The sequence below is a fragment of the Meleagris gallopavo genome, chromosome 26 (assembly GCF_905368555.1).
Source record: "Meleagris gallopavo chromosome 26, MGAL_WU_HG_1.1, whole genome shotgun sequence".
Classification (NCBI taxonomy): domain Eukaryota; kingdom Metazoa; phylum Chordata; class Aves; order Galliformes; family Phasianidae; genus Meleagris; species Meleagris gallopavo.
The window spans coordinates 1,210,775-1,234,987 of NC_139429.1; the positions used below are offsets into that span (position 1 = coordinate 1,210,775).

The window sequence follows — 24,213 nt, forward strand, 5'->3', positions numbered from 1 at the left end:
CAGCTCCCACGCTAAACAAACACATCCCCCGCCAGCACAGATCTGTCTAATTGGGGTCGGGCTACATTTCAGTTCTGTTTGGTTTCCTTTGAGAGAAAAAAAAAAAAAAAAAAAAAATCAGGGGAAAAAAAAGGGCTGCCTACTCACAGAGGGCACAGAGCCTTCACCCATCGGGGACTGCGCTGGATTTGCTGCACCTTGCAGCTCCTCACAACAAAGCAGCAGTGCAGGCACCAGGGGCACAGAACCCACTGGGAATGTCCCTCAGGATGATGCAGAATGAGCTGCTCCCTGCTGAGCACAGTCTGCTTTCAAGTGGTGGCAGGGAAAGCACTCAAAGCCCAGAAGAGCCAACAAATGAGTAATGCACTAAAATTAAATGGAGATGGTGCTCCCAAGGCAGGCTGTGATGGCCATTGGGTATGTATTGCATAAGGCAGCATGCTTGAGGGGTGCACCACCATGGTCTTGGCTAGATTTAAACCCAAGAGAGAAGTCAAAAATCCCTCATATCAAAGCCGGTTTTACTCCTACAGGCATCATCCCATCAGTCAGTGCTTACACATGGAACAAGAAGGGCAGGCTGTGCTGCTTTCACTGCAAACAATGTGCCCGTGTACTACTAACACAAAATGGCCCAAAGTGTAAACACGCTACAAACCGGAATTAAAAAAAACAAAAACCACACAAACCTGAACCCTAAAACCAGGATGTTACAGTTGCCAGCCCATAATCACTGCAATCCCCAACATGAGTCACCAGTCAGAAAGGGAGATTTTAAGGCGCAGTACTCATCCCTACTGCTGTTCTTGCAAACATTTTTTACCTTCCTTACCTCCCTCCCTATGCCTGTTTATAGGGTTACTTTTCAGGTGCCTACACAACAATTAAAAAACTGACAAATTGCATCATCAAAAACAAAAAGGCAATAGCAACAACGGCCTGCTTGCATCCTCTCACACCCAGCCACCCTCCCCTGGGAGAAACTCCGGTAAGCAGAGCCATTATGTCCTGCAGTTCTGCAGACACAAGTTCTGTCACGCCTGCCTGAGATGCGTTTTCTGCTTCAGCGAAGCCCAAACTCAAAAATTCAGGGGATCTGAGATTAAGCTTTGCCTATCAGGGAGCTGAATGCAGAGCACACCTACGGAGCTCTGCGGGATGCTGTCACCTGGACTCCTGTTGCACCAATAATATCACTGCTGTATCACTTTCCTCCTGGACACCTCATGCCAATGTATTCTCCTTCTGACAGAGGTGCAGAATCAGAGTGCTGCTTGCTGTGCTCACAGAAGGACAACATTCTGCAGGAGGTGAAGCACCTGCTCTGGGTGCATGGACAAGCAATGCGACTTCCAGCCACAGCCCACTGCCTCAGTGCTCACTTAACAGAGCATCAGACCTCTCAGCTGCTGCCCTTCCACCTCACTTTTACTCTCTCCATCTACTCTTCTCTCACCATAAGAGTGAATCCTCTCACACACACAGCAATGTTTATTTCCCTGCCAAAATAATACTTAGTGTTCATTCAAAGACTTCAAGAGATGGAGAACTCATCTCCAGTGCTCCCACGCTGAACCATCACGTTCGCCTCCAATTAGCATTAGCCTCAATTAATCTTTCAGCCATCAATTCCCATTACACATTTCTCCACTGGTACCAACCTGCCCCTTGTTAGATACGATCCCTCTTTCACCTTTACATGCTCAGCAGAGGAAGAACTCAGCATTGAGCTGCTCCTTACCATCCTGGCCAGAGTTGAGCAGATGCTCTCCCAGGTCACAGCCGAACACCCTTTCCTTCAGGATCCCCCTCTGTTTCAGTTTCTGTTTGGTTGGGCGGGACTTCATGAAGGAACGAAGGAAGGTGATGAGCTTGCCGTGTTTCTTTGACACTGCACAACAAAATGAAGAAAGTAATTCGTTTCAGATTGGGCTCAGTTGGACAAGGGCGAGCATAACACATCCGATGGAGCACATAGAAACTATAAGAACATTAGTAACAATCATATGCCCAAGGAGGTTGTGGATGCCCCATCCCTGGAGGCATTCAAAGCCAGGCTGGATGCGGCTCTAAGCAGCCTGGGCTGTTGGTTGGTGACCCTGCACATAGCAGGGGGTTCAAACTAGATGATCATTGTGGTCCTTTTCAACCCAGGCCATTCTATGATTCTATGACACGCAGGTAAAAGAGATTTTCTGATGTTCGGTAATAGAGTTGGCTTTTGTTCTGACTCTTGGGCAGCAGAGGTGACATGGGAGCTGTAAGGAAAGCATTTAACACAAAGAAACATTGATCTGGAATGTGGCTTCGGGTGGGAATTACTAAAGCACTGCCCATCGATGGGCTGCACCACGCTGCAGTGTTCACCTGTGCAGAAGGAACAAGGCTGAGCTAGCAAAACACGCTTTTGTATCAGATGCCTTTTAGCAGCTTGACAGCACGACACTGATACACAGCACCAAAATACACCTGAATACCTGAAATCCCCACATCTTCAGCAAAACCCAGATCTGCATTCTCAGCAGTCCAACCAAATCATTTAATGAAACGCAGAAGCATTGAGACGGACAAACTGTGATGATGGGGACTTTAATTACAGGAACGTTTTCAGTTTGATGGGGCTCTTTAATTACACACAACAAACGAGCAGACCGTGCTGACACACCAAACAAAGCTGGGGCAGATTTTGGTTGTGCCCATCACAGTGCAGTAACAGCTCATTCATCAGCTCCCACCAGCCCTGCCCAAAGGCAGACAGAGTCTCATCCTGACCCGTGTGCAGCCATGCAGGGTTACACCTTTGGGATGCTGTGATAATGCCACCAGGGCTGGCAGACCCGGGACAGACCTTTCTACCAGTCTGACAAATAATACACACGTACTCACTGAACCATTTCGCAGACAATGCATGCAGTTCTTGCTTGACTTAATGAAAAGCAAACCCATCAGATAATGGAAGAACGGAGAAAAACATCCAATCCCAATGCTGCAGAAATGATGACTCCGTGGCAGCACCTCTGACCAGCAGCACAGTGCAGTGCATACACCTCAGTGATGCTGGGGTGTGCTTTGCTTGGCACTGACACACACTTACACCTCTGTGCAGAACGGAGACCCTTTTCAGACAGAATCAATCTGCTCAGCACAGGTTAAAATAACTGTTGTGTTTTCTGCACCATTAAGCAGAGTCCTGCAAACACAGTGCAGCAATCCATGACAGAGCCAGGCAGTGCTTGGGCAGACAAAGGATCCCAAGCTTTGCCTATCCCAGCCCAGGGAACAGCTGCATGCTTCCTTGGTTAAACAGCCTTCTCTGAATCACTGCCCTCCCTGCGAGAGTTTCTCAGCCTAAAGCAACTTCTGGGGCTTACACATAGGCAGGAATGATTCACTGATAAGAGGAGTCAGGCTTCTCTGGAGTGGGGGGATAAAGCGTGAGAGAACTCCAGCAGTGCTCTCCTTGCTGACAGGTTATCAAAAGAAACAAAAAAAGCACGTAGGTGTCTGATCAGGATAAGCTATCACAAGAACACAGGAGGCTGTCAGGTTTGCTGCCTTGGGGCCAATAGCAATAAAGGAGAAATGCTTTCCATCCCACTTCCAGCTCCTCTGGCATCATTTGACCCTCAAACCAGCAAAGCATATCCAAAGATTTCATTTCTGATTCACTGCTGTTTTGATTAAGCTAGCACAGCAGTCCCAGTTTCTGTATAAACACTGGCACCAAGGTTGCTACCAAGAATTCTGCAGAATAAATGTTTTCTGCTCCAAAGCACCGCACCAAAACCTCTGCTGTCACAGCTCCAGCAGCAGCAAGGGCACCAACGTGCCAACCCAGTGCTCTGCCAGCCCAAACTGGGGAGTGCAACAACATCATGGACCCAGGGAGAGGATCTACACCAGAAACAAACTTAAAACTGTTCCAGGCTATGGAGATCTGGACAAACAACCCTTTCTTACTCTTCTTCATCACCCTGTCTATACAACCCCGGTGCTGCGGAATTAGCAACGGAAATGCAAACACAACTAAGTGAAAATCCTAATATTTAGCCACATTACTTTCAAATGCAAAACGTTGTAGAACAAGTTGTTTATCAAGAAGCTGCAGCTCTCCTAGAAGGAAGAGGGCTGGTCTCCCTCCAAGGGCAGGTTTGGCCAAGCGAGCAAAGGCAAACTCTGTCAGCCACAGTGAGAATGGCTGAGAAAAAAAATAATAACAGTCAAAAAATAACCCAAGGTTGGACTACTTTTAAAGTTTTGCTGGCAAGAATACGTCAATTAGGAGTGCAAAAAAACCACACCCTTCAGTGCCACAGCTGTGCTGGCCAAAGCCTTTGTGCATGGAGGGGAAAGCAGCAGAGCTCCGTGCCAGGCTTGCTGTGGCTCTGGGAAGCTGCCATCGCCGATCAATCTGTGCTGTTGTTGCCATTCCACCCAGCCTTTGTAGTGCAAGCAAGGCCCCAAACTCCCCTGACATTGATAAAAACTATTAAATAACAATTACTTCATTAAAGCAGGGCTTGCTTGCCCTCATGCTGCAGACTATAAAGCACTTCAGGATATACTTTACGCAGCTCGTTTCCTGGAGAAATGTGTCAGCCAGCAGCTGCTTCAAAGCGCTTTCATGGCTGTAGATCAGCACAAAGTGCTTTTCCTGGGTTACTGAGGGCTGAATGCCCACATGGATCACTTCGGACACGCTGAGGAGTTGCCCACCTTCCTCCGAGCATCGCAGCACTCCTGGGTCCCCACATCCCCCTGCAGGGCTGCACTGGGAGCTGAATGGTGGAAGTGACCTGGATCAAAGCAACCTGCTGAACCAGCAGTATCATGGATGGGCTGTGAAACTCTCCTGGAGACCATTTCTACAATGTAGTATTTAATTACAACAGTTGTCCACTGCAGCAAAAGCAGAATGAGCTCTGCCTCCTGACCCCTTGGCTTTGAATCACGGGGACCAAAGAGGAGAATTCTCTCAATGAATGCAGCCTGACTGTGTAACCAAATCTTTGTGTGCTTTTCCCCTCTTCTTTTCAGTCATTTCTCACTGCAACACTCTGAGAACAAAATACAGTACAGACAACATTGTACGATGAGACATTTGCATCCTGGGAGAGCATCTCCTGCCTCTTCTCAGAGAATGGGGAAATTAAGAGAAGCAGACACGAGCAGCTCTCAGCACTTGCACTTTATGTGTACATAAGAGCAAAGTGCTCACAGATACCAAATTTCGAGCAGGATAACGGCAGCTTCCTATGGCACATCCTCACCCATCCATTGCCTGTCCCCTTCCAACCCACTCCTGGAAATAAACCCTCTCCATGGGATTGTTGACAGCAGCGTGTTTTCTAATAGACGATTGGTAAACTTGGACTCTAGGAGAAGATCTGAGCTGCTCGCTGACCCACATTCCAGCACACATCACTGTTTGTTTCTCCTGCTCCCCCCAGGGGCTGCGTGCTGCTGAGCCCAAGCAGCCCCTGCTGAGAGCTGCTGCAGGGCTAAGGGCAAAGCAGGGCCACGTGCTTGGGTCATAACACATCAACAAACTGCAACACCCTGACACAAAATCAAAGATGGAATCAAGAAGTGTGGGAATGTCATTAAAAAAAAAAAAAAAAAAAAAAAGCACAGTGAGGGATTGCGAAATGAAAGCGAAATCCATCCTCTCTGATGAGAGATTTACAGTAAGGAGAGCTGAAATCATTCCAGGCTATCAGCCCCCAGAGACCCATTTCCCTCCAAAATTAAACTCTACTGTGAGAAGAGAAAGAGCAGCAATGGGAATCAGGAGCATATCAGATAGGTGGCAAAACTCAGCAGAGCTGCCACCAATCTGATATGCTCCCGATTCTGCAGACACTGAGCACAAACAGGTTTACCTGCACAACCACTGCTGAGCAGACTCAGTTCAGCTGCTTCCCCTCAGAGCAGTTCTCTCGAGCTCTTCTTAAAACCTCAGTCAATATTTTTAATATCCTTCCCTTCACGCTTAGCAAGACGTGCTCTGTGGACCCACATCTTACTGGAGAGAAATCATACAAAGCCAAGAACTGAGTCACATCTCCCAGTTCTCTGTCATGTTCCTTAGCAACGGGGCATTTTGCTTCTTCCCTCCTGCCACAACAAATTCTATTTTGGAAGCTAATTTATACAGCCCTAAAAACCCAACCAGAATTTGGAACCACGCACCATCACACTCCTTTAGCTCTTGAATGGGACCAACCACCACATCAGTAACCACACCACTGGGCTCCCTTCCTGGCCATAAAGATTTTTAGGAAGATTTCAGAATTCCAGAGACCTGAGTCTAAAAATATCCTTCTACCTCATATCTAATAGCCTTGATAAGCGTGTATTTGCTTATTTGCTCAGCGAAAGCAAACGACGACGGCTGAGCACCGTGATGCTGCAGTATTTACCAGCTGACATCAGCTGAGGCCAGTCTCTGTGCCACAAGAAGTCAGGAAATAGGTTAGAAGTGATTCACTTCATTCTCATTCGATAAAAATCATCAGAAATAACTAGGATGGTAAGAACAGGGCAAGAACAAGCACATAATTCCAGCTGCTCTAAGAGCACCACAACCACGGAGAGATCATTCAAACTGCTAAGTAACGCTGCTGCTCTTATTCACAAAGCCTAATATAGTGCACATCTGTGATGGTGCACACACACCTCACCTATAGTTTGAACAGTCTGGGGATGGCTTCTACACCTCCAGGAGAAAATACATACAAGAACCATTCACACTGACAAAAACTCTTCCCAGGCACTTCGCTGCCAAATTTTCTGGATTATTTACAATGAGAGAACAGCAGTAAGTGCAAGGCCAAGTGCATCGCCTGCCCACAGACAGGGAATTCTTGTTCCAAGAAATCTGCAAAACTTTCCAGGTAAAGAGATGCCTGACCTTTTCATCAACTCAAAGGCTGTAAAGGAGCATGAAGATCATTTGACCTGACCTCCTGAGCAAACAGAGCACAGGACATCTCAGAATTCATTTCTTGAAGGAGAGCATCTCTACCCGGGGGGAAGCAGTACGTGGCCAGGAGATATAAATCACAGCTGAAGGCTAAATGAGAAAAGAGAGGGGTTTCAAATGTACAAGAGCTGACAAGGCCAACCTGTTAGTTGTATTAACCTATTAATCCTATTAACATGTTTCGCTTATATTTGAGGAAAAAAGCAGCACTAATCTTGGTAGTGACAAAGCAGCAGGGATGGGCTGCAGTCAGGTAATGCAGGTCCTTGCAATTGGAGTGGGGAAAAGGTAACAGCCAGGCAACACCGGGCAGCAGCGGGATGAGGAGTGCGAACTGGGAAATGCAGAGCTAGGAGAAAAGGAGCAAAAGGACACCTGCACTATTTTTTTTTTCTGTCTTTTTTTTTGTTCATTCTACACTATGCCAAATCTCTATGTATCCCAGCAGAGCTCAGCGCAGCTCTCTTGCTTATCTTGCTCACCTTGGGGATTAATGATCTTCCTGAAAAGCCAAGTTCTGGCAGAGGCAGTGCATCACGAGCACAACCAAACCTCTATCTGTCCACCAGGGACACCAACAGCTCCCAGCCTCGCTCTGACTAGAAGGAGAACTGCCTTTGCCCTCCCTTATTCTCACTGCCTGCAAACCCCAGCCATTATGCCCTGTGCTGTACCCTCCCCTGACCAAAAAGCTTCAGAACACCCTGAAGTCAGAGCGTGGCTGCTGGCTCCTCACCCACACTGCTGACATAAACAGCAGCACTGCCGCAGGAGATTGTCCAAAAACCTGACAGTAACCAAAGCCAACCCTGAGTACCATCAAGACACACGCATGCAGCCCAGAGCCTTCACTTGTCATCCAAGCCCAGCTCTGACATCAGCCAAACCAGGATAACCGGAGTGACTGCAGTCAAGTTCCTCCAGTTCTGCATGCAGCACCCTTTGGCTCGGATGGTGGGAGGAGGCAAGCAGTGAAAAAAGACCTGATATGAATCACCGAACAGCAAAAGCTGAATAACAGCGAGTTTGTCAGGTGAGACCCAGTTCTGGACTGAGAAGGCGTCTGCTCTCATGCAAGGCACTGGGAAAGGAGCTGCTGTTCCCTCAGAAAGGGATGTGAGCAACCCACCTGGGTTGAGGAGGGCTCAGCTCAGGGCACAGCATCTCCCTTCTCCCAAACCACACAGCCAAACCCAGCACAGACCCGTCACACTGGGAGCACTGCATACCTCCCAGTTCTTGTTGCAGCTCTCCAGGCTGGCACTGAAGATCCCTATCTCCATTTCCTCTAGCCAGAGGGCAGATGTTTACCATCCACACCAGCTACTTTCACACTGCCATGACCTACTCTGCCAGGGTTGACATCAGGACAGTTCTTTGCCTATTCACAACCCTGAACTTCTTCAACTGTTTCTACTTCAGCTATTGACACCTACATTAACCCCCATGAGGATACTGGCTTTGGAAGCCAAATCTGCACTCGCCTGGAGTGGAAATGATATTGAACAAAAGTAACACAGGACATTCATGTCAGTCACTTTATATGGCACTGAGATGAGAATTAAGTATTCCCATACATCTCCTTACACTCCTGAAGAGTACAAAAGCTTTACTGAAAATCAGGCCCAATGCATTTGTGGACTTGCAGCAAACTAAATCTACTTTCTAAGACTCAGGAATGCAGACATTGCATTGTTCTGGGTGCTTTATTCTTTTCCTCTATCATACCAGCCCAGAGCTTTGATTTCCAGTGACTCTTTCATCACGCCTGTGTGGTGCCCGGAACAAAAGAGGTCGAGGAGGAGTGGAAAGGGAAGGCCTCCTGCCTGCTCTCTCATAAATAATAAGACCCCGCAGGGCATTTGGTCCTTAAAATAGCCGGTAGCTTCTAGGAGGCTTTCTGAACAAATAGGAACAGACGAGCCGTGGCTATTTGCAATGGGGCTGCTATGATCCCACTAACTGCTCCTCCTGGGAATTTTGTTTCCCAGAGCTGCACTCGGTGCCCTGGGGCTCCGGCACACAATGGACGAGCAGCTCTAAATAGGAAGCCCCATTTTCCAAACAATACCATCCATAATATTAATGCTTGGGAATGCATCCTATGTCCTCCGAGCGCCGGTCTGAGAGGAGAGGGAAAACAAAGGATAACGTGATATGCAAAGGTCTATTGAAATGCAAATGTTAGACATGCCCATCTGTCAGCCGCCTCTCTGGAGGGGTATAAACCCGTGGGTAACCCCGGTCAGCAGAGCACATGGGAGGGGGTCTGGGAGCTCCGGAATTCTTCCTCCCCAGGGATCGGGTGGGAATCCTCACACCAACCCTCCCAGATCCAAAACGAACACCTTAACAACTCCGGCCTGCTACACACCCATGGCCCCAGCCTAAGTGCAATAAACACAGTTTATGGCTGCGGATCTAGGAAGCAGGAAGGTGCGACAGAAACCTGAAACCAGAGGTCAGTAAAAGCGAAACAGAAGTAAAGTGGCAAAGAGGGGAGGCGTGCGGGCTTCCACCGGCCTCTGCTATGGGCGCAGCCCGGGCTGCGGCTCCCATCCCGCACAGCACACAGCGCACAGCCCCGCTCGGTAGGAAAAGCCGTCTAAAGACGTTCCCCAAAGCGGCAAACCGAAGACCTGCCAAGTTACTAGGCAACAAGTGGCCGCCGGGACCGACAACCGCAAACGTTACACAAGGAAGGAACCGGAGCCGTTCCGCTCCCTTACCTCCCCGACGTGCTCCGGCGGCAGCGCCCGCCCGGCTCCGCGCAGCCCGGGGCTCCCGCGGCTCTCACTGCAGCCGGCGCGGATCGGAGCGGAGGTTCGGAGCTCACCGCCCCCGAGCTCCTTCAGGCCCCTCCCCGGCACGGCGCCCCGCCGCCCGGCTCCACCTCCCCAGGTGCCTCCTTCCACCCGCAGCCGGGGACGGAGCGCGGAGGGACGCGGCTCTATCCGGGCAGCGCTCCTGACGGCCCCGATCGCGTCCCCTCCCCTCCCAACCTCCGTTATGGAGACGGGTTTGCCCACAGCTTTCCCATTCCTCGCACGGAGCTCAACTGCGCTTCACGCCCCGAAGGGCATAGAGTACACCGAGCTAAGGTCAAAGGCCTGCTAACGGCTGCTATGGGACGTCTGTTCACCCCCCGCGCCCAGGCGGAGCCTCCCCCAGGAGCCAGGAGGGATCTGCTGCCCGACCCGGGCACGGCCGGACCGGACCTGAGCACCGGGAGCTTCGCTTCTCTCCCGACCGCAGCGCTAAGGAAGCAGCACTCCTTCCCACCCGCGCGGCTGCGAACCAACACGCTTTGTGGCCGCGCTGATCCGATCACTGAAAAAAAAAGAAGAAAAAAAAAGTATTTCTGTTCCAAATTCTCCCCAGGTCTGTTGTTTAAAACCAAAGCCAAACGACACGGAGCGTTTTGCAGTGACCTCATTTATAGCCTCGTTCCCAACCCCGACTGTATCAGCACCCCCAGCCCCGAGCAGAAGGCACGCAGGGCAGTGGGGACAAAACCTGGCAGGGCTGAGCCCCGCAGCCCCGCTTCTCTCCAGTGAATGGCATTACCTGCATCTGCTTGAGGAATGAATGCCGTGCTCTGTTGAGCCACGCTGACCCCCAGCTCCTCAGTTCACTTCATCAATCCATCTCAGAACCGTGGGCTCACTGGATCAGTTGGGAAACCTCAGGGTCAGGAGATTAAAGAGGAATCTGCTTCTAAGTATGCAGACATGCTGATCGTCAGGAGGTGAAACACTTCTTTCGGTGTTCAAATGTGTTATTTTCAGAATTGCTTGCTGACTCATATCTCCTAATAACACTTTTCTCCAGCTACTTACTCAGTATTTACTGCTGGATCGTTTTGCTTGGACTCTGACCACATCACATTTTCTTTTTTCCTTAGCAGCCAACCGTGACCGCTGGAATCCGGCTCTGTGTGCCCAGGTACAACCACTGCACATCCAGAACCCACATCCTGCTACCAGGAACGTTCTTCCTATCAAACCCACTGCTAACCATCACTACAATCCCAACACAAACAGCAAACGGATGCAAGAGAAGCAACGCTATCCAAAATTCACAGGCAGAAGGCACGCACAGCAATTCAGAACAGAAAATCAGCCCGCACAGGGCTGCAGAGCAGTCGTACAGATGTTCAAAACTGACAGGATAACGAGTCTGCTTCTTTGGTTTTTTTACTGTAGGACTCAACGCATTGTAGCAAGTTGCCCCGGTTTGCACAGAACAAAACTTCCAAATATTTTATTCATTCAAATATTTCATTTAAAAAAAAAAAAAAAAGCAGTTAAGAATGACACAAAACAAGTGGGGAGGAGAGGACTTTCACTCACCTTCCCTTTAGCAAAAGCAAGTTCCCATGAGAACAGGTCAAAGAATTTGATGCAAGCTTTCTGCTGCAGTTACAGGATTCAGTGCTGAAGAAGAATGAGCACGACACCGACACGAGTTCTTATATGAAATCCTGCAGATGAAACTTCAGATCAGCTGAGTCTTCCAGACTAATCATAGACACAAGCTGAAGGGGGGCAAACCCTACAGGCCGGAGCAGTGCTGTGATCTCTGCTGTGCTGCAGCTTAACGCCGCTGCTGGGGGGAGGGAGGGAGAGCAGAGAGGCAAGGAGGGATGGCAGGGCGCTGCACACAGCAGAAGCTTGTAAGCAGAGGTTTGATGTGAGCATCGCTATGACCCTGTGTGACTCCACGTGCCACTGCCAGGAGAGGTCAGAGCCACCAGCCAGGGCTAAAGCCACCTGGAGAGCTTTCTGTTGTGGCTCAACAACTTGGCTCCTGCACTCATCCAATTAGTCAGGAATGATTCACAATTATGCACGGAAAAGGAGAGCAGAACCGACCACCTTTCTGCCAGGAATTCAGAGCTCTCAGCACAAACACAGAGCTCTGCTCAAGCCAACCATTCTTAGAGCCGAGTCCCACTCTGACAGAGCTTGTGAGAAAGGAAAAAAGCCTCGTTTTAAAATAACAAGAACTCCCAACTGGAACACATGGAGAGCAGTGAGAAGGAGCACAGAGCACTGGGCATGGCCATCCCAGCACCACCCCCTGCAAGTACCTTCAGTTCCATGAGAGAAGCACTAATGCAGTGCTTTCATATCACTGACGGGATACACAGACTGTGCACTGATTCATACACCACCATTATTGCTTTCCTTTTCCAGCTCAGACACCCCCAGAAATACGGCCCAGGCTCACCACACATCCACCCCTCAAATGTTGGGAGCTCAAAGCTATCACCTATGGGTCTCCCAGAGAGCCTGCAGTGATCTCACCCAGAAGAACTGGCACAGAGGGAGTGCAGAAATCACAGAATGGCCAGGGTTGGAAGGGACCTCAAGGATCATGAATCTCCAACCCCCCCTGCCACACGCAGGGCCACCGACCTCCCCATTACTAAAGTCAATCACTCTGCATCTTCCTTCTCCCCATGAGTGAGCAGAACTCACTCCCTGAGCACAGGGCTGCTACCTTTTTCTTCCTTACAGCACGACAGGCTATGCCAGGAAAAACACAAGCGTGGATCTGGCCCAGGTTGGACACAGAGGCCTCATTCACTGCTGTCCCACACCTGTGCTGTCACTGTGCCACAAGGTGCAGAGCTCTCAGCCCTCTGCTCTCCGTGCACGTGATGCACAGGCAGTGCTCACGTGAGACAACTGATGCCTGTCAAGCGCTTGCTTTGCACACACGGCGTTTGTTTCTGCAATTACAAAGGTTCTCTGGTGTGGGGGTTGGGAGGGAAGGAGAGGACGGGCAGGTCTTGGAGCTGACCTAGAAACTCAGCTAAAAAGGAAAAAAAAAAAGAAATAAAAAAAATGCTGTGAATGAAACAGAAAAAACCAAACTGCATCCGTCTCCCCACCTCGGCTCCCCAGAACACGCAGATGCCCTTTTGGTGTAGCACAGGCTTTTCCTGCAGCTCTTCCCCCACACCACAGAGCCTTTTGTAACACCCAAACCTCTGTTCTCCTGGAGGGAAACGTCACATCCAGCCCTTCTGAAGAGAATTTCAATCGGTTTACTCACAAACACCAGATAACCATCACGACAAAACCAACAAAACGCTACAAATCTCTCTTTTTTCCACAGTGCCAACACCACATCAACTGCAAACATTACCAAAGACTCCAGACAGAGTCTGTGGGCAAGAAGCACATCCGTGGGTGCCTACAAACACTGCCCAAATGTGGGAGTTCTGCTTCCTACCACTGCCACAAACAGCTGCACCAGTCAAGGATTAAAGGATTAAGGAGGAAAAAACATTGACTTCCTAATGCTGTGTGTCCCCAGGAATTTTATCTGCAACACTTAACATTCTTGCTCATCCCTCACTTTATGAGCTAGCCTGGGGTTTATAGATTGCATTTATGTGGTCAGTATTTCAGGTTTGGCACCGGAGGCTGAATTCAAAAACAAGTTACAGATAAAAGGATGTTCTCACAGTCACAGGCTGCAGAAAAAAATATCTGATATTTGTTCACTTTTAGGACTTTGTTTCAGTTGATTCCCCCAAATGGGGCTGAAGAGATGCTGCAGGAGCAGGCAGGCAGCACGCTGCTGCCCTCAAAATGCAAACTACCTGCAAAATACTGCTAAATAAATTTGTTTTTTGAAGTAAGCATCCAACAAACCTCTCATTACAGAAGTGAAATAAAGTCTTAAAGCCTGGTTGAAAAACAGTTCTTCCTTTGGTGACTCTAGAAGACAGCAGTGGAGAAGAGACGTGGATTTCAGCACTGGGACATCAGGGGCAGCTTTGCACATAGGAACCACAAGAAGACTGATAGTTGAAGTACAAAAAGTTGTTTTCTGCTCTCTCTGTGCAACCATGGATGCATTAGGAGCATTTACAGTGCCACAAAACTCCCGTATTTAACCACATTTCTTTTCTCTCTTATTCAAGCAAGTTCTTTCCTCCAGAACATGGTCCAAAAGGAAGCAGTCTTTCCTAGCAATGTCTGTGTGCAGAATCAGTGATGTGATAAGGTCATGAAAAACAGCAAAAAAGGTGAGGTCAGATGAGACGAGCCAAGAAAACACCTAAATTCCCAGAGAAGTGGGGCTGCTGAGGATGCAGGTGGATGCAGGAATAGGGCTGCCTCAGCAATGATCACAGCACACGTCCAGCCTTCACTTCTGGTACAAACACACGTGTGTTACACAAACACACTGCTGTAATCAGTTTTCACACTGAAAACAGAGCTTTTAGAAATACACAGAATAGATCACAACTGAGTTTGGCCAATGCTGGAGGATGAATCACAGAGATTTAAACAAAAATCACACAGAATTAAACACAGCTGCAGCCTGCGCACCTTTGGTAGGAATGGGAGCTGCAGGCAGAGCTCCTTTAAGTGATGCTGTTAGTTTCTAAGTGCATCTCCTCCTCCAGTGCTCAGGAAGCAGCATCGCCCACCCTGTGCTCTCCAGCAGAACAGCAGCTGGAGCCCTGCATCCCCGTTACCATGGTAACACAGCCCCATCTCCATGCCAACGGGCTGGAGGTGTGTACACAGGGAAAGTACGTATGCATCTCTACACGCACACATATATATTGCTTTTTTTTATAGATAGGCACACAAACAGTATTTGCATATCCAATTTTAAGACTGATTTATGACATCCCAGCGACATCCCAGAAGGAGCTGTGCGTGTAAGTGAGAGCTCAGTGGCAAAACAGGACGTTTGCAGACACAGCAATAGGATATTGCTGGGAGGCTCACATCAGCACTGGCAGGACCTAAAAAGAGGCTGAGAAGCAGTTGCTTTGTTTCCCTGCTGTGTTATGCCTTATGTCCAAAGGGCTTCTGACAAAAGCACGTGTCAGACTGAGCTTTGTTTTGGATTCCTGGATATCCTTCAGAGCATCACTGCCACTGCCTGGTGTGTGCAGGGGGAAGAAAGGGAACAGAGAGATGGAAACAAGGGGGAAACCAGGAAGAAAGAAACGTATGCTTTGGAAATTCATTGGGATCCAGGAATTCCCCACCCAGCGTGTCCCAGCTCAGAAACAACACACTAGGCATGCCTGAACTCTGCACAAGGCCCACCCTGCTGAGCAGCACAGCCAAACCTCTGCTTTGTTTGCAGTCCTTGCAGTGCCTGCTAAGCATGTGTTTATGGTTAAGCACTTTGTTGAGTCAGAAACGGGGCTGGAAGTTGTAGTGTGTCTTTACATAAACAGACAATGCTGATCCATTAGCGGCAATAATTAAGAATACCTCAGAAATTTGTAAATTTGCTACGTGCATAAATGGTTTTCTTACATGTTCAGCTTTCCTCCATTTCTTGCGGAGCTAAAGCAGACAGCTGCTTTATCTTACATTCCGTTCCCTGCATTCACTGCCTAAGATGCACGTTTTCCTCTCGTCAGTGGTTTTTCCCCCCCAAAATCACTCACTGCACACAAGGCAGACTCAGCCCTTGCTGCCCCAGCCTGAGCTCCGTGTTTGGATGGAATGCAGAAGACACAAAGCCCAGGAAATGTCATCCCCCCCCCCCGCCCCAGGTCAGAGCAGTGGTGCGATGCTGGCACTGCCCTTCTGAGGTCCCTTCCCAGCTCAGAGGAACCACCAGCACACTGCACAGCCTCTCATGCTGACCTTTCATCCCCAAACCTTTGTCCTCTCACTCCATAGGAGCTGAGAAAACAAGATTTCTTCGAGGACTGGTCCTTAGGTCTGTCTGTACTGACAGCAGTGTTCTGTCTTCTGACCACGGACTGCTTTGGGAGCCCTGGGTGCGTTGTGTGTTTGCTCCCTGCCTCTTCCACCCTGCAAACAGCACCTGCATTGCCTCAGTAACATTTTCATTTAATTTAGCTTTATTGAAACAGTTTGTTTGCTGAAGGTTAACGAGAACGGTACTAATTAGGTACATTTTCTTTCCATATTTTTCTTATAAAAACACTAATTAAGACATTATGCACTCATCAGTGTCAAATGGCTGTTCAGCCCTGCCATCTGCAGCACGTCCCATCTATTTGCACCTTATTCTTCTCCATCTTTTAAATAAACACCCCTTCACATACCCTTGATTTCATATAATAAGAGCACATCTCCTTGTTAAATCTGAATTAAATGAGTGGATAAGAGAAGAATTTGAAAAACATCCTCCACAAACGTGGGTAGAGCTGTTGGGCCCATTGACTCCATTGCCCTGAGCAGGATGGAGGATGGGTGAGAACTATCCCTGAGTTTTTTAAAACACTGTTTTTGGAAAAAAATTACCTTCTTACCCCCTATTTCTTCACTTGAGCTCAAACTGTCACACCGATAACTGCAGCTGTGTCCCACCTGGAACAAGATGCTCCCCACCAGCAAGCACACTTACAGACCAACAGCAACGCCAGCGCCTCCAGGCATGGGACAAACTGCATGGATGAGGTGAAGCATGGTCGGAGGTTTTAAATACTGCCAGCCCACGGTTATGAGAACAAATGGGGTGAGACAGACAGCTGAGACACACTGCCTGGCAGAGCTAAGTGTGCAAAGCAGTGAGCAGGGAGAGCACAAGCACACAGACACTGCTGCAGAGAGATAGCCAGAGCTGGGCAGAGCTGGACAAAAAGAGGAAATGCAGCCACAACCCACGGGCAATTCCCAAATGTACAGTTAGGGCTTCCACAGCCCATGGAAAGACTTATTCGAGAAGCAGTTTGCACTTCAGCACAGCGCTCCTCTCCCTTTTGCTGCCTTTTGTTTCCAGTTGAACTTCTGTCATTATTGGTACTGGATTTAAGACCATTGCAATGTTTTATGGGTCCATTAAAATGTTGCCCTCATCACTTCTGCAAATCAAAGCCTCTTTCTGTAAATAACAGTAAAAACACAGGGCAGGAAGTTCTTTGCTTTCCATCTGCTTTTCATTACATTACTCAATGCAGCCAAATCTATGACAATTAAACAGCACAAGCAGTCCTACATTTGTAAAGTCCTTTAAGGCAAAGAGCTTTATGCTGCAGATACAACATGTCCTGGAAGCTCTGCACACCATACTTTGATTAAAGAAAATAAAGTTTGGATGCTGATAAGCACGTCTTATCAACCCCACATCTACAACTTAACATTAATTCTGGATGAAAGACCCTGACAATGTTAGGGAAGGTCAAAAGCTCCAAGTGGTTCCCTTTAGGAAAGTCTCTATTCCAGGGGAAAAGCCAATCTCATGTTTAAAATGTATCCAAAGGGAGGAAATTAGTTTATGTGGATACTAAAGTGCACGGAAAATATCCCACATACGCATAAGCTGCAGATTAAAAGGCATTAAATGCACTGGGTGAGCAAAAAGCAAGCTCTGCACCATCCCAGCAGTGCGGCTCCTTGGCAGACCCAGCTGCACGCTTTGCAGCAATGCTACTCGAGCACCTCACTGCTGCCCTGTGCCTCCCTCCTGCCCGTATTGACACAGCAGCTGTGGGAACCCAGAGCAGCAAACTGAAACTCTCTCCTCCTCCCTGATGTTCTCACCCCTTCTCTCTTTCACACATCATTTTTTCCCTCCAGCCCTCCAGTTCTGCAGCACAACATTCAACATGCTTAACCACAGGAGGACGACTGCTCCAAACTCCTTCCAGCTGCCTCCAGTCCCAACTTCTGCAGCAAGCAAGGGAGAGTTGGAGCCATCTGCCTCCACCACACAGTGCACTGACATCCAAGGTGGAAAGAAAACAGGGAGTGCAACGCTGCAGTGATACGGTATCACAGATTCTGCCTGCAAAGGAAGGGCAGGGGAGGATTACAGAAACAGCTGCAACTTTTGCTCTAGCAGTCCATGCATGCGAAGCCTTCGCACTGTGCTGCTTCTGCCTTTAATTGCATGCCTGGAATGACTGCCAGGGAAGGGCAGCAGGGACAGCCTCATGGCTTGGCAATATATCTCGTCATATTACTTTTAATAGGATTCAGGCTTTTGTTATAACTTTGTAGCAAACATTTCCCTGGACTGACAGAGGAAATCCACCCCCCAGCGTCTTGTTAAAGGCAAAGAGAATTTATTGATCTATGCTACTTCGTTATCTCTCATTAAAGCATAGCAAGGATCTGCTCACTAGCAGTTCATGACATTTAATTGCCTGAGCCATATTTAACAATAAACACTCACTTATGATTGTTTCTATCAGCTCGGCCTGTGTATAAAGGCTCCCTCATCTACCATGCTGCAGCTGACAGAGCACAGAGCAGGGACTGAGCACAGTGCATGGAGCTCAGCATCCAACAGGAGGAACTGCCCTTAGGGAATGACCACCTGCTGCATTGCCTCCAACTGCCAGTGATCTCTGACACTGATCCCAACCAATACAAATTTGCATGCTCCCAGGAATAACAAAAGCTGCCAAACTGATTTCCCTGAACTGGAGAATGCAGATGAATGCAGCAGGCTGATAACTTAGGGTGCTCGTGACTTCCTACCATTGAACCTGAAAGCTCCACGTCCTAACACAAGACCTGATAAAATGCATTTCCTGCAGTAAAAATCAGACTTTGCAATTGCATCTGTTTGCAGCACATCAAACCAGCTATCTCGTAAGATAAGATCATCATTAAAATAAAGAAAACAGATGAACAATCGTTAAGCAGCTCTCCATCTCAACATGCCTGCTGCAAAACGTTTTGGGACAGATCAGCAATTTCAAACTGCTTCTCATGGTACAGAAGATAAACACACACACACACAAACACTTGTGGATAAGAAACTGGAGGGGTAAAACAAAAGCTTCAGCACCAGTAAATTCGATGGACATCCCAGCACATACACCTGTAAGCACTTCCAACACACACTAGGATAATAATAGGAGGAGGACAGCTTACATCTCCTACTGATTTTCCCTTCCATCAGCAGAGCTGCTGTTGGTTTGCCTGTACTTCACACACAGCCAAAGGGTGCTAGGAGTGGATGGAGTTGTATACCCAGAACGGAGGCAATGAGGATCCCAATTCTGTTCTAGCTGACTTCCTCCATCACACTCCAAAGAGAAAGCAGCTTGCAATACCTGATTAATCTACTCCACCTAAATCAGCAAAAGCATTTTTGGACCACTGGTGTGTTCCAAAGCACAAACACGAATGTAAAACACCAAGAGCTGGGAAGCTACATGGATTGCTGCAGGAACCTTATGTTCTCACGTGCCTGAAGTCTTTCAGACCATGCAAGAGATGAACACTGCTACTACCATACAAGACATTTAGTAATGTAAGACATTTAGCAGTGGGTACCATTGAGAGAGGAGGAACCTGCAGATGGTCAACATAGAGAAAGGGCAGCAGTGGAACGCATAAAGGATGATCAACACAGAGTAAGACATAGGGCGTACAAAGGAGGTGTTAAACATGGAACACAAGATAAAAGACTCCATTTCACTTCACTGCACCTTAAAACGCAACATACATACCTGGCTTTGGCACCGAATTGGTGACAGACTGAGGAACTTTGTCGTTAATTAGTTCAACACACTCACTAGGGAAAAATCCAACCTGTGATAAGAACAAAAAGAGAGGCAGAGTACTGAATGCAGTGTTTCTAAGATCTGAACTGTTCAACCAACAACCACATAACATTTTCTTCGGGATGTGCTTTCCTGATGCCCCACAACCTCATCCAACACAAACCAGACTGCATAAGAGTCATCATTCTTCAAAATGCTGCAGTCAAAAAGTCCACAAACCAAATAATTGTTCTGTTCTCTATGCTTGTACGCAGGACAGAGATGGTCAACTTCTGTGCATGGGGCAGGGAGAGGACAGAATGCCTTACAGCCCTACACCAAAGGGGAACTGAAGGGAAAGACTTCAGCTGTGCTCCTTGTGCGTGCAATGAGAAATCTAATGATGAGGCAGGTTGTTCAGCTCTTAGCATCTCAGTCATCTGTACTCAAATCTCACCAACACCTGATTTTTTTCCACTCTCACAACAGTATATTCACCAGCTCTTTGACACTGTATTCCTTTACAAAACTGGGGTAAATATTTTTGCATGTCTATGTAGTCCCATTGCAGAAAAATGCATATTCTCCTATAGTAAACAGGGAGAAAGTGCTTTATGCAAAGTGGTTCTGAGTGTCCTAATTGCGTGCACAACCTGATGAAGGTGGGTAACTGATATTCCTGTAGCATTCAAATCAAGTACATTTAAGCATCTTGTTAGACAGCTTAGATGTGGTTTTAGTTAAAATGAATTCCACCACCAACCAGAAGAGGTTTAGTAACATCTACAAGGAGTAAAATGAGTTATTCTGTAAATAACAAAAGTAATTTGACTAGAAATAAACCCAGCTATTTCTAGAAGGAGCAGCATGGTGCAGTGGAACAACCTCTAACAGCAGCAGGACTCCAGGTCTCACATTGCTCCCAGGCAGCAACAACTCTGTCCTCCTCTCCAGCCCTTCTTCTCTTTGGAGCATGGCACAGCACAGAAGAGTGCTGGCTGGAGGTAGGAGCTCAGCCAGCAGCAGCATCTCCTGCCCCATGTGATCTGAAAGCATCATCTCAGCCCTGCAGCCACACTTTGCTCCAGTGCTGCAACAACGCATGGCAAGGAGCCTGGCAGAAGGCTCTCCCCATTGAGTCATCTTGTACAACTCCCTCCTGTCCCCAAGAGAAAGGAACTCTTTCTTACTCTGCAATGATTTTCACCAGTAAGCTCCCAATCAACCAGCAGCAGTGCCATGCATGCTGTGTTGTGCATCCTGTGCCATGCATGCCTGTGCCATGCATCCTGTGCCGTGCACACTGTGCCATGCATGCTGGGCCGTGCATCCTGTGCCATGCACACTGTGCCATGCATGCCTGTGCCGTGCACGCTGTGCTGTGTACGCTGTGCCATGCATGCCTGTGCCATGCATGCCTGTGCCATGCACACTGTGCCATGCATGCTGTGCCATGCACGCTGTGCCATGCACGCTGTGCCATGCATGCCTGTGCCATGCACGCTGTGCCATGCACGCTGTGCCATGCACGCTGTGCCATGCATGCCTGTGCCATGCACGCTGTGCCATGCATGCCTGTGCCATGCACGCTGTGCCATGCATGCCTGTGCCATGCACGCTGTGCCATGCATGCCTGTGCCATGCACGCTGTGCCCAGGCGAACAGTTCAGCCTAGGAGACTGTTCCTAGTTCTCCCTGGAGACGTGGAGAAAAATGCTGATTGGCAAATATGCAAGAAGTACTGCTGCTTAAACAAATTACATCATGTGTATTTTAAAACACTGCTCTACAGCTAAGAGTCTCTCTAGGAAATTTCCTGTGCAAGAGATGCAGGAGACAACTTTTAGATTAGGAGGAATAGAGATGAGGTTTGATGTCTTTCCTGTTTCTCGGTGCAATACAAAATGCCAACCATGACTTCTGAAATGAAACATGGCTGGGATGGCTGTGTCACTGCTCTGAGATATCTCTAAAGCTCTCCTAGATATAACGTGATGCTTGCTTCTACATCCCATTTTTTGCCATGTTCAGAACCAATAATTGCAATGAACAATGCTAAGGGAAAGAATTCTCACTTCTCTCAGCACTTACAAACTCTCTGACATTAACTTCCTGCTAACAGCTGACAGCTTGCATTTTTTTGACTTATTTATCCTGACATTTCTTAATGATCCCCAGGAGATCATCTGCAGGGTCATCACCTATGACTTCTGCCTCATTCCCACCCTCTTAATTGATGCTGCTTCTCCCTGCATGGAAAGTTCTCCATGATTTTGTATAAATACATGAGTTAAGTCCAAGAGTTAATCTCAGCAGATGTAGCAAGGCGCTGTTGGTGCTGGGGCCAGGATTAAAGGATTTGGCAACGTACGAAAATTAATAGCAAGGATAACATATATTTAGATAAATACAAGGTCATGTGAAGGTTAAAAAATCATTCACGCCTGAACCGAGGGAGGAAAACACACTGCTGCTGTGTGCACACATTTCTACAGCAGCTACCACATCATTTCTTTGCACAGATTTTGCCAAAACTGGAAGATGGTGGAGGTTTTATGGGAAAGACAAACTAACAGTAACCACTGTCAGTGTTGGAGGAGGGGATTCCAATGAATGGGAACGTATCAGCAACATAAATGTCAAATAAAGTACTGTTTGAGACATTTTGATTGCATTTTGGTCTTGACAGAGGCTAAAACACGGATTAAATTTAATTCAGTTTTTTTCTCTTAGTTGTAAATCACAAAGGGTTCCAAAAGCATCCGATCTCCTGCTGGTTGCACACATTCTTGTGCATCATTTCGTGCCACCCCCAGCAGCTGGGCAGCTTGCTGTTGTGCAGCAGTGCAACTAATGAAGCCATACCCCAAAGTCAGAATTATTAACAACATCGGAAGGCAGTTGTGCATCAGAAGAGGGCCTGTCTCTGATGATTCAGCTATCTGACACTGATTGAAAAGACAAAGCATGAAGGAAAAGAAGAAGAGAACAAAGAGGGCTGGGAGGCTGTTACTGTGGAGGTGGCTGTAAATTAGGTAACAATCTTACAATGAAAGCAGTGACTCACAGAGGGCATTTGAAACGAAAAAAGCTAGAGGAAAAACATCTTAAAAATGATTGTACTTTAACCAGGGAAAATGATAAAGAGCCTAAAGGGTTGTTTTGTTCTGCGCAGGATTAACTACTTTGCAATGCAGTCCTTAGATCAGATACTGGGAGAAAGGTGCCTGCAACTGCAACAGGAAACAGAAAGACAAATTCCCAAGGAGTCACTTGGGCTGGCAAAGCACAAACCATCCTCCATACTGAATCAAAGCTGCGGTTCAAATGGAGCATATCTGCACCATGCCAGGTCTGGTTTCTCCGGACACCTGTAGGCACAAAAGTTCATCGATGGTCAAAGCTTTCCAGGTCAGGACGAGATCTGGGAGCACACCAAACGGTGTGCAAATAAAGCAATCAAAGCCTTCTCATATTCTGAAGGAAGGACAGCCCTGGCAGCCAGCTCCAACGCTCCTGGAAGGACCTCTTATTGCCTGGGATTCCACTCTGATCATCTTCTTCTGGTGTGTGCCTCCCCACACGAGGTGATTTTACCCACGTTATCCATCCAGACTCACATCCTGTTACTGTGCTTTCCATTAAAAATATGCATCATCAAAATAGAGAAAAGAAAACACCAAGATGGAGGTAAGACAAATCTGAATGACGCTGCATATGATGGCCCGTGGCTCCTTGCAGATGACTGCACTCCCACTGAGCTGCACTCCTGCAGCTTTCTGTTACCCATTTTCCATCCCGCAGTGTGAATTTGCCATGCAAAGGCCATCACCTGAAACGCTTCCCAAATACTTCCATCACAGACCAGACTGCTACAGGGCATTCCAAAAACTGGAACCTACCAACCACGGGTCGTCCTACATCTTCTCCTTGTGCCACCCCTGCCAGAAGCACAGCCACCTGTGCTACTGACAACCTGCCTAGAGATAACAGGAGACAGTGCTCAGAGCCTCCCCTGAGCAGCTCCATACCCCCAGCAGTGCACTGGTGTGCATTTCACAGGCTGCATGACATTACAAGCAAGTCTTTGCTCCCTGCAGCGCAGATGATCTCAGAATCTCAGCGATCTGGCAAGATGGACTTTGCTGATTTATTTTATCAATTCAAATGACTGGCTCAGCAGATTGTGATCATTTTTACGATGGCTGTTGTTCCTAAATGGGAACAGAATTGTTTACCTGGAATCAACTCTGTAGAGGTCACACAGTTTCATCAGTTCTTTTGTATATTACAGAACAAAATCTTTCCCCTATATCCTCTTTTTTTTAAAGCATTAATTGATGGCACTGAACTGCAATACATCCCTAGGCCAGGTGCATCACACCAGAGAAATATCCCATCCTTCTGAATTCTCCTTTCACTGCAGCAGTTTGTGGGATCAAAACCTGTGTTACACCAGGAGATTCACTTTGTATACACTCACAGCTTATGGGCCCTGAACTTGAAACACAGGTTAAAAAACCCTCTCCTTCTCTCTACAGCCCTAGAATTTTCATCTCTTGATAGCTATCACAAAAATGACGAACGCTTCCCAAGTGCTCATCAACATAACTTTATGCAATGAAGGCACAACAGGATTGCTCTGACCTCAGGCACAAGGCAGTGGCAAATTGCAAAACAGCTCCCTTGGCTCTCGTGTCTTTAATCAGCAGTGCTGCTCTTCACATCGAGTCACAGTTTCTAGCAGGCTGATGGCAAGCAGGGA

General features: G+C 47.8%; 1 protein-coding gene across 9 annotated transcripts in view; it reads right to left on the reverse strand.

Moving 5' to 3' along the window:
- ARHGAP32 (Rho GTPase activating protein 32) overlaps positions 1 to 24,213 on the reverse strand; it is a 175,848-nt gene that overhangs the window by 27,576 nt on the left and 124,059 nt on the right. For 6 of the 9 annotated variants that reach the window (XM_085209455.1, XM_085209451.1, XM_085209454.1 and 3 more), the window contains 2 exons: positions 19,416 to 19,497; positions 1,745 to 1,894 (listed from right to left, as the gene is read on the reverse strand). In XM_085209455.1, coding sequence (XP_085065581.1) covers positions 1,745 to 1,894; positions 19,416 to 19,497 — 232 coding nt within the window. Of the gene's footprint in view, positions 1 to 1,744; positions 1,895 to 9,717; positions 10,085 to 10,555; positions 10,710 to 19,415; positions 19,498 to 24,213 lie in introns of those variants that run through there. The other 3 variants (XM_085209458.1, XM_085209457.1, XM_085209459.1) reach the window with 3 other exon arrangements.